Source organism: Bemisia tabaci, chromosome 9 (genome assembly GCF_918797505.1).
Source record: "Bemisia tabaci chromosome 9, PGI_BMITA_v3".
Taxonomy (NCBI): domain Eukaryota; kingdom Metazoa; phylum Arthropoda; class Insecta; order Hemiptera; family Aleyrodidae; genus Bemisia; species Bemisia tabaci.
Genome location: NC_092801.1, coordinates 32,115,915 through 32,126,963, shown reverse-complemented (window position 1 = coordinate 32,126,963; position 11,049 = coordinate 32,115,915). Strand labels below are relative to the sequence as shown.

General features: G+C 39.8%; 1 protein-coding gene across 1 annotated transcript; it reads right to left on the bottom strand.

Moving 5' to 3' along the window:
* Window positions 1–272: 272 nt before the first annotated feature.
* Window positions 273–10,746, bottom strand: LOC109030432 (ejaculatory bulb-specific protein 3). The gene is made up of 2 exons (XM_019041385.2): window positions 10,466–10,746; window positions 273–1,246 (listed from the first exon to the last, which is right to left on the bottom strand). Exons 1-2 carry the CDS (start codon window positions 10,668–10,670, stop codon window positions 1,065–1,067), a joined length of 387 nt encoding a protein of 128 aa, XP_018896930.2. The 5' UTR covers window positions 10,671–10,746; the 3' UTR covers window positions 273–1,064.
* Between the last annotated feature and the right edge of the window lie 303 nt (window positions 10,747–11,049).

The following is an 11,049-nucleotide window of genomic DNA, read 5'->3' as shown; positions in this document are numbered from 1 at the left end:
TATCAAAAATTCCTTTCATCACAGGAAAATCAATTTTACGGTCAACCGTGACATCCATTTTTTTTTCTTTCATTTTTTCAGCAAAGTAAAAAAAATAATGTGAGAAGAAATAATCACCATCGTTTAGAGACAATTTCCTTGTTTTGAACAAATTGCTTGCCATTAAAAAAGGGTTTGAAAAATCTTTCTAAAAATAGACATTAAGACACATACTCCGGGCAAAAAAATAAGAAATGCTAGGTCAGAGAGGATAAGACAACAAGAATACGAAATGATGATCAATATAACATTATCTTTTTTATTTTAATAAACACGAAGTTTCAAGGCATGACCACAAGGAATTTTTAACATCACAACAAATTCAGCAATAATTCTCTAACGTAAGAGAGAGCACCATTATGTATCTTGCGTCAATAAAGTATACTATTGAGTTACCTAATAAATTGCAATGTCCTGCTGCGCGTGCATAGGAAAAACCGCTGATCTGCATAATGAATTCTATTGCAGTTGCGCGATTCTGTCTTATCACCGCAGTATTCTGCCGTGTCTGGAAAAAACGCCGTATGATTCAACAAACGTTGCCTAATTTCCTTTGATACAATACGAATTTTCTGAGAGTCTTGCGAATATTTTTCAGTTGAATTTTTCGCTCTTTCGTGTAAAGCATACGAGAATTTCCAGGAAGAATATTTACGACATTCCTTAAAAAAATATTTTATTGAGAGAAATTTAGCGACATTTGAATGTCCATACGACGTTTGCCGTATGAACATTCAAGAGTTGCCAAATTTACTTTGATAAAATTTGTATTTTGAAGGAAAGTTATGGATAGTTTTCCTTTAAATTTTCAGAATCTTTAGGTGAAATTGCGAACAAAATTGTCTGAAAAATTGGGAGGAAAATATTCATGAGTTTACCAGAAAATTCGCGTTTTATGAAAGGAAAGTTGGCAACGCCTGAAAGTCCATACAGCGTTTTTCCTTAGCAGGGCAGTATTAAGATCGGGGTGCTTTGACAAAGAAATTTATTCAAGATGGCTGCCCACGGTGTTCTTGTATCCCCGCTCAAGAGCTCATGAATTTTTCCAAATCGGCTGCTCTCTTGTTGTCCGGGTCGAAGTGTGCCATGAGTGTCTTCCAGTCCTCGGGGTAGTCTTTCTGGAACGTGGTCACTGACTTCTTGATCAGCTCCTTGAACTTGGCCGAACAATCAGCACATTGCGTTTCGGTCAGGTCTGGAAGAATCTCTGAAAACGGGAGAAAATGGGACATAAGCAACGCAAAGGATCTTTTAATTCTGGATGGCTTGTTGCAAACTTTGGCTAAATCCAAAAGAAGAGTTGTCTCTCGCAGAAAAATCCTCAAAAATCACGATAAGTGCATTGACAAAATATGAAATACACTCCTAACTTCACAATTCGCGTGAGGAATATGCGTGTTTTAAGATTCTCGCTTCAAAATCGAGACTTTCGCACAGTTGAGCATTCCGTAAGAGGAGTCGTTTCATCCAAAGGTCCAGTTACACGATCAAATTGAGCCATCAAATTGGGCCTCTCATTGGTCGCATCCTCACCTCAGGTCTTTTTCCACCAATCAGAGCTTCAGTTTGATGGCTCAATTTGATATAATTGAACTTCAACCTTTGCGCACTAGCATGCTACGCAACATTTAACATGTTTAACGCTTCCGCGCACAAATCGTGGGGAAGCACCATGGTCTATATTAACGCAAGGAAAATGTAAATGTCTACACAACGGCCGTAAAATTTTCCGTCTCATCACGTGTGTTTTGGCGGGCTGGCGTCGGCCATGTTGAATATTGTGTAGCATCTCAGTGCGCGAAGGTTGGCTGGATTGACTCCTCTCACGAATTGATCACCTGTGCCGGAGTCTCGTGTTGGAAGCGAGAATCCTTAAAAAAGCGCACACTGGAAAAAAAAAAAACACATTGGATCTATAGTCCAGACTCTTGAAGACATTGACAAGAAAAAATACTCTTGATTCAATCGGATTTTTGCTTGAATCAACACGAAATCCGCTTAAATTAAGAGGCTTGGTTCTTGATTTAAGCTAGATTTTGATTGAATCAAGAGTATTTTTTCTTGTCGATGTTTTTAAGAGTCTGGACTCTAGATCCAATGTGTTTTTTCCCCCAGTGTATATGCTGTTGCATGTGCATTTCTGCCGTATTTCCTAACATTTCGAGAAATTATTCAAAATGGCGAAAGAGTCTAAAAAAAGCATCTTATTCTTGCTATCCTCAAGAATTATCCTTCTACTGACAATAGGAGGAATGAGACAGTTTTTTTACTCTCCTGGAAAATCGTGTTTTCCGAGATACGCTCTTCTGCACTTTCAACATCGATTAGTACCTAACATAGAGCGGTGGCCAGTGCGAGACGCGCATTGGCGCCTACAAACCTAAGAGGATACTTCAAGCACTGCGCGACACGCGCATTGGCGCCTACAAACCTTGGGGGATACTTCAAGCATTGCGCAACACGCGCATTGGCGCCTACAAACCTAAGGGGATACTTCAAGCATTACGCAACGCGTGAAGTATCCCTGTTATATAGGTTTGTGGGCGCTAGTGACAAAACAGGTGCGCGGACAAAAAAATCAACTAATCGGTGCCTAGGAAAAGATGCATGTTGATCCAATGTGTTTTTTTTCCAGTGTATATTTCTTAAGGATATTATGAAATTAGGAGTGTACTTTAGTTTTTCCTAATGCGCCCATCGTGATTTTTAAGTCATTTTCCACGAGAGACAACTCTTCGTTTTACTCCAGCTAAAATTTAGAACAAGCCCGTTTTGAGTTTGAGTTGCGCTAAGAATATGCTCCTAGAAAATTGCCCCTTCATAAAAGCTCTCGGCAATTTTGCGTGGTTTTCGCCACTTTGTAGCGCCACCGTTCCGAACCGTGTTTCTGACTTTAACGATCAGTTAACATTTAAACCGCCACGGTGGATTTTAATCGTTATATCGCGACCTGCCAAGGGTATCGTAAAAGTGACACAATAGGCGTTTACAGCGTTAGACTTTTCACATGCCGATCTAGCGTGTTGAGAGACGGTAAAACTTGTGCAGAGGGATAACAAGAGATTATAAATTCCGCGGTGCACCTTGTGGCTCTACAAATCGTCGTACCTCAGACAAAAGGACGTAACTTCATTCCGAAGTCGCAAAATTGACTGAAACGACTCGATTTTTTACAATAATACAAATGTGCAATATCTGTTCAATATTTTGCTGAATTTTGCGTGCGGTCTAAAGAAAAATCAGTGAGGTTTTCTGACAGAAACGACTAACGGTATGTTCGTAAACATGAAACTAGTTGGTGGAAATTTTATGGAATTGAAGTGTGATTACGTTCTTTCGTCTCACATACGAAGAAATCTGAAACGCTATATTTCGCAAGAAGAGGACAATGCCTAAAATCTTTACTCGTTGAACTTAACGGGAAAAAATTGAATGTTGACAAAACGTTTATAAGGTTCAAAAAGAATGTGCGACAAGTATCAAATGCCGATTTTACATTTAAGAATGAAATGCTAACTCAACATTCAATTTGTTAATTTAACCGTGGACGTAGTCAACATACCATTTTTTTAAAATGTAAACTACTTTTGCACATTTTTCTCACAGTATAAAAGCCAAAGCAACATGCAATTTTTTCCGTGTTGACAGAAGCTCAAAGATTATTGAAAATACTAAGTCGGATATTTAAAGTTAGATATTAGCTTGTGTTGAACCGAACTCGTACTGGAAAAGTATTGATACTGCGGCGAAGCGTGAATTATATATTATCGATATTTATCCATTTGCAGCAATGGTAAAGAATCGATTATTATGGTGTTCGTTGAGAACACCCAGTTTATCGATCATATTCCATAGATTTAAATGGCAGATCAATCGATGTATCGCGAAGCATTTTATGCCACTGTGGCGACTTAATAATCGACCTAGAGACACGCGTTATTTCGTGTCGAACGAGGCGTTAATAGTAGGAATGATCGATTTACTGTCATTTGATGACGTTTCCTTAAATCCCGCTGCTTTCGCCCCTCTCAATTCGCCGTTCCCTTTACAGAAGAACGTAACTTTACTCGGAGGTTGCCAAATTGACTCCAAAAATTCAATTTTGCAATGGAGTTTGATCGTGTAATTTCTGTCTTTTTTGCAGATTTTTGCGTGTAATCGATCAGATGAAAAATCGCTGAAATGGGTCATTATACCTGTGTTAATTATTTTTAATATTCCAAAAATATCAAATAAGTAAATGGATCGCGTTATGCAGAAAGGTTCCAAGCCCCACCAACTATTGCCAAATTTAACGGAGCAATTTATTTTTCTTACAGGGAAAGCTTTCGTGGATTTTTTTGGAAAATTTTAAAGAATTCGCTTCGTACTATGCAGAAAATTCACTAAAACTTGCACAAAAATCCGCACAACCATTTTCATGTAAAAAATTAGATTCCCAAGTTAAATCTGGCAATAGCTGATGTGACTTGGTTCCTTCCTGCGTATCGCGGTCCAAATTGCGTGGTGATTTATTCTGCCGTGCCAAGGAAGAACGCCGCATGAACCTTCAGACGTTGCCACTTTCCTTTCTTCACAATTTGGCTACGTTGAAGTACAGCTACGTTGTTCCGTCCGGAAAACGACGGATCGGACGCCCCTCCGAGGTACGACGTGATTCAAACGCGCGGGTATTTTTCTGAAATAAATCTATTTGACGACCGACGTCGTTTCCGTTGAAAAGGTAATTTTCTCCAACGTGTAATTTGCTCCGCTCCGCTGCAAGATCACCTGCTGCGGCTTGATTGTTGAATCGATATCGAACGACCATGATCGATATATAACATTGCTAAGATAGAGAACTATCGATCAGGATAATTCGATAACGATTCAACAATCGATCGCGACTTCACGAGCCGCCGAGGAAAAACGCTGTATGAACGTCCCTGGCTTTCGCCAGTGATGTGGCGTGCTTTTCGATGTATCGATTGATCTGCCATTTAACCAGTGGAAAAGTATCGATAAACAGGGTGTTGGCAACAACAGTGGCGTGGCGTGTTTTGCGATACATCGATTGATCTGCCATTTAACTAGTGGAAAAGTATCGATAAACAGGGTGTTGGCAACAACAGTGGCGTGGCGTGTTTTGCGATACATCGATTGATCTGCCATTTAACCTGTGGAAAAGTATCGATAAACAGGGTGTTGGCAACAACAGTGGCGTGGCGTGTTTTGCGATACATCGATTGATCTGCCATTTAACCTGTGGAAAAGTATCGATAAACAGGGTGTTGGCAACAACAGTGGCGTCGCGTGTTTTGCGATACATCGATTGATCTGCCATTTAACCTGCGGAAAAGTATCGATAAACAGGGTGTTGGCAACAACAGTGGCGTGGCGTGTTTTGCGATACATCGATTGATCTGCCATTTAACCTGTGGAAAAGTATCGATAAACAGGGTGTTGGCAACAACAGTGGCGTGGCGTGTTTTGCGATACATCGATTGATCTGCCATTCAAACCTATGGAAAAGTATCGATGGACAGGGTGTTCGAAGCGAAAACCTTAATAATCGATTATTTACCACAGCTTCAAATGGGAAAATATCGATGGATCGCAAAGCACGCAACGCCACTGGGCGACTAACACCTGAATAATCGATTATTTACCACAGCTTCAAAGGGGGAAATATCGATAAATCGCTTCTGCACCACTGCTTCCTGCATTTCCCCGGGTCAAATTTATTTTTAAGAAGAATTTTGAGTAGCTTTCCCTGAAATTTTTGGATACGTTCACTTTGAAAAATCTGCACATTCCCCCTATCAAATTCATGTGAAGTATCCGTATTTTATCGCACAATCCAGCAAGTGAGATATCAACAGATTATGCATCCCAACGTGTAGCGCGATGCGCCTTATGGCTCTACAAATGGACTAAATTTTGCAATTACGAACCACAAATTCTGGCTCAGTTTAAAAGCGACGTGTGTATCATTAGTTCTCCTACGCACATAGGTGTTTTTACAGATGAGCGAGAACTTGTAGTTAATTGCTAAATGTAGTTCCTTAAACGAAAAGACGTAACATTTCGAGAGCGCGGATGACAAAGGCGGAGGACGAGAAGGAGAAAAAGAAGAGGAAAAAGGACGAATAAAAAACGAAAAAAATCCGATAAAAAAGAAATCCTTCTTCCTTTTTTCTTCTTCCTTTCTCTCATTTCCTTCTTCTCCCCTTTTTCCTCTCATTTTTCCTTTAGCTCCTCTTCTTAATCTGTTAATTCTATCTATTTTTCTGCCGACTCTGCCCTCCTCCTTTCCCTCTACTTTCATTTTACCCCCATTTCTTTTTTGAATAAATTTAATAGAAGTTAACCAACTCGATTTCAGTTTTTTCAAAATTTTGCAACCTCTTCTTTGCTTTAAAAAATACTTAGTATACGTAGATGAATAATTACACGACCGCCGTCGTCCTTGATAATCAACAATTTTTTGGTAGAAAAATAAATACAGTAAAAGCTCACTAAGTCGAACTACGGTTAAAACAAAACACCCCTTAAGTCGAAGAAAATTTTTCGAAAAACCCGACAAATTATAGAAATTTTATGTGAAAAAAGCAAGAAAAAGAAGTAATTCTAAATAAAAACCTACCGAAAATGAGTACTCTATCCATTTTTTATAATAGAAATTAAGCTGTATAATGGACCACTAGACAAGGTACGAATTTAAGCAATCTGATACATGATTCTTAACCAAAGATTCACGGGGAACACGATTCGCACAACGAAAATTACCGAAACCAACTCCTAACGAAGATATTAACGTTTTTATTTCATATTGGTTCCGAGGAATTTGAACTGCCCGCTCACAAGAAACTCCAAGCTCTACGTGAGTCAAATCGCGCACTACAGCGGTTTCAGCAAGCTTCTCGATCGAGCAATGTTCATTTCCCGCCATGTGTTTTTCAAACTGTAAGTAGTTCGCTGTAGCTGAGCCAAAACATCAAGATTGAGGTTGCCAGATTTTTATAGCGCAGAGACTGTCTTGATAACGTTTAGCGCGCGATGTGAATCACGTAGAGCATTGAGTTTTCATGAGCGTGTAATTCGAATTCACGCATCAAAAACATTAAATATCTTCGTAAGGAGTGGATTTCGGTAATTTTCGTTGTGCGCATCGTGTTCTACGTGAAATTTTGGTAAAGATACATGCATCAGAATGTTGATATTCTTACCTTGTCTATTGATCCAATTTTGTTGAATGCGCTCTCTTTAACATATAATATAACGACGGGAACTCCGTTCGTTTTAATTTTTTTTCCGGCCTTGATCCTTAAGAATCCGGATCGGCGGTCCTGCAAATTATCATTTAGATTAAGGTTAAATTAAGGCCGAATCCTCTAAAAATCTCAGAGAAGAAAATTTTACATTACTGAAATTGAGTTAGCTCCCTTTTATTAAATGTGTTCCATGGAACATAATGAGTGCTGGCATTTATCCGTCGGACTACGGTTAAATTGCAGAAGAAATTCTCTGGAAATCTCAAAGAAGAAAAAAACATTCCGTTCCCGAAAATTATTTATTTTAGCGGCGGAGTTTTGGCAACGTCTCAAGTTTCATACAGTGTTTTTCCTCAGGACGTTCCCGCTGATTACTTCCGTGCTCAGGCAAAACGCCGCATGGACATTCGAATGTTGCCAAATTTCCTCTCAGAAAAAAAGGATTTTTGAAGAAAGTTATGAATGTGTCTCCTTGGGATTTTCAGACTTTTTTTTAGATCAAATTGCGAACGAAATTCTCTGAAAATTCGGAAGAGAAATATCCACAAATTTTCCTGAGAGTACGTGGTTTTTTGAATGAAATTTGGCAACGCCTGATGGCTCATACGGCGTTCTTCCTTAGCACAGGAGGTTATGGGAGTGGGTCAACAGCTCCGTATTTAAAACCGAGTGTTTTCTGTTATCAGATCGAATCGCGCGAGAAATGAGTGCCGTGGGTCATTACGTCGCTTGCCTGACATAAGGGCGTAACTACACATTGAGATGAGCCCGGAAAACCATTGAGTTATATGGACAACAGGACTCATCGTCAAAAGTAGTTACACCCTTATGTCAGGAAGGCAACGATTACAATTACGGCCATCGCTCCTTAACGTAAGGACTCAACTGCATTTCCGCGAAAGTCTCAAAGGGCACGGAGTTATACAAGTTGCGAGGCTCCTCCTGAAATACAGTTCAGCCCTTTCCTTCCAAAAGCGACGATTATATACCATTATACGTGATAGCACGGGAAACCTGTTGAATGCTACCGAGTAGAGGGTCTTTTTCATGCGAGCTTTTCTCATGTAATGAAAAGCAGTTCGATTTCTCCCAAATTGCGATACGCGGGTTTGCAGTTTCACCATCGACAAGCTATATCGATAGTCACTATTGCGGTGTTTCAACATTCGTAAGCAAATCCTCAAAATGCGACCACAACCTTTTTTACTACACCCCTATACTGCCATGCTAGGGGAGAACACCGTATGAACATTCAAGAGTTGTCCAATTTCCACCGGTAAAAAGATTATTCTTGAGGAAAGTTGTGAACATTTTTCCTTGAAATGTTCGGGAAATGTGTGTAAAATTGCGAAAAAAATTATCTGAAAACCTGGACGAGAAACATTTATAAATTCACTTGGAAATTCGAGTCTTATCAAAGGAAATTTGGCAACGCCTGAGGGCTCCTACGGCGTTCTTCCTCAAAACGGCAAAGTAGTCCCCAATTCTCGTGGACGGTGATAAACACAAATAAAACTTATATTTATGGGGGTGGGGTCGGATTGAGCGTCACGTAATGTTTTAGGGGGGTGCAGACCAAATTTAACAGGGGACTTTAATTTCTTACGAGAGAGCGTTTGTGCGGATTCGTAAGAAAATTTTAAGGAATGTACTTCGTACCATGCAGGAGATTCACTGAAATCCGCACGAAAATCTGCACAACCATTTTCACGTAAAAAATGAAATCGCCAGATTAAATTTGGCGATGATTCATGTGGCTTGGTTCCTTTCTGCTAAAGGCGGTTCATTTAAGAATCGATGCTACAAGGGTACACAACAAGCAGAAAAGAACCAAGCCACATCAGCTACTGCTAAATTTAACTGACAATGAGCAATTAAATATTTCACAAGAGAACATTTGTGCAGATTCCTTCGAAAATTTTAAGGAATTTGCTTTGTACTATACAGAAATTTCACTGAAATGTGCACAAAAATCCGCACAGCCGTTTGCATGGAAGAAATTAAATTGCCCGATTAAATTCGGCAATAGCTGATGTAGCTTGGTTCTTTCCAGGGTGGCTTGAAACGTAAGAAAGAAATGAAAGATTGGAAACTTCAGTGGAATATTTCACGAAATTTTACGAGGCTGTGAAATATTTCATGTTTTTCAGGGACTAGAGTATGCAACCCGCACTCAAACACACACAAATAGAACAAAGTCACGATTTTTACATTTTGCGAAACATGAAAAGGAAACGGTATTTCTCAATATATTTCATTAATTACTGCAATTTCGTGACATATTTCACGTGAAATTTCAAGATTTTATTTTCCATGAAATTTTGCCACCCTGTTCCTTTCTGCTTACACTGGAAAAAAACACATTGGATCTAGAGTCCAGACTCTTAAAAACATCGACAAGAAGAAGTACTCTTGATACAATCAGAATCTAGCTTAAATCAAGAACCAAGCCTCTTACTTTAAACGAATTTCGTTTTGATTCAAGCAAAAATCCGATTGAATCAAGAGTATTTTTTCTTGTCAATGTTTTCAAGAGTGTGGACTCTAGATCCAATGTGTTTTTTTCTCCACACTGAAAAATAATTCTCGGCGTTTTTACCAACGTCCGTTGGTACCTTTACCATCTAGATTTTTTTACCAATTTATGGTAGTTTAATCAAGACAGACTGGTAAGCTTACCTAAAAACCGGTATTTTTACTGTTTTTTCCAGGTAAGAATACCACTTTTATTGGTAATCAATTCCCGGTAACTTTGCCATTTTATCTCGGCAATTCTACCACAGTCGATAAAAAATATTGGCGTTTTTACCAAGGTCCAGTAAAATTACCGAGAAAGTTCAATGATTTTACCGAGATTTCTCGGTAAAATTACCAATTCCATAAATGGTAATAATACCAAGAAAAAACTGGGATCAAATAGAACCCTGAGTTCTTGGTAATTCTACCCCTTTCTTAGTAAATACACAGAGATTTTTTTTTCAGTGAGGAAAGTCACGATTTTTACATTTCGCGAAACAAGAAAAGGAACCGGTATTTCTCAATATCTTTCATAAATTTCTGCAATTTCATGAAATATTTCACAAGAAATTCAAGATTTTATTTTTCATGGAATTTCGCCACCCTGTCCATTTCTGCTCGACGCGATCAAAATAAAACAAAAATTCATTACTCACTCTTGAATTCAGCAGCGTCCGCGGTACAGGGTCCTTTGTCGACCATGCAGTTGACGTAGGCGGTCCTCAGCCTCTTGTTGGACAGGATGCTGGACAAGTCCATGTTCTCGAATTTCTCCAGGTCGCTCTGCTCGAGGGGGGCGGGGGCGCCCGCCACGAACCCCACCAGCGCGACCGCCACCAGCAAAAGCGTCACTCGGCTCATCTTCGGCTCGAAACTACACACAAGGAACTTTTCGGAAAATCGCGAATGACGGAATGCGCACTGTGACAGACCTCGCCTCGTGGGAAGTCTTATAGCCGCCCCGGGACCTTGGTCAGAGGCTAATTCGACGTGTGTATGACCACTAATGACGCGTACGCCTGTAATTACCCGCTAATGCACGATGCACGCTGCAGTCCGATCGGCCGTCTTCGGGGGGTTTTCGTTAAAGGTCCCCCCGTTTCCCGGATCCATCGAGAAGTAATCAGGAATCGGAGTCTCCATTAGAGGAAAGCTTTTTTTTTCAAGTTTCCGGGAGGGAAGCTGTGAGCACGATTGCGAGAGCTACGTGATCAACTTGGATTTATGACGACGTAACGGT

Excerpts from the sequence above, each read along its gene's own strand:
- LOC109030432 (XM_019041385.2), bottom strand. The coding sequence starts at position 10,670 with ATGAGCCGAGTGACGCTTTTGCTGGTGGCGGTCGCGCTGGTGGGGTTC. Across the intron at positions 1,247-10,465 it reads GGACGCTGCTGAATTCAAGA|AGATTCTTCCAGACCTGACC; the intron begins GTGAGTAATGAA and ends TCCCGTTTTCAG.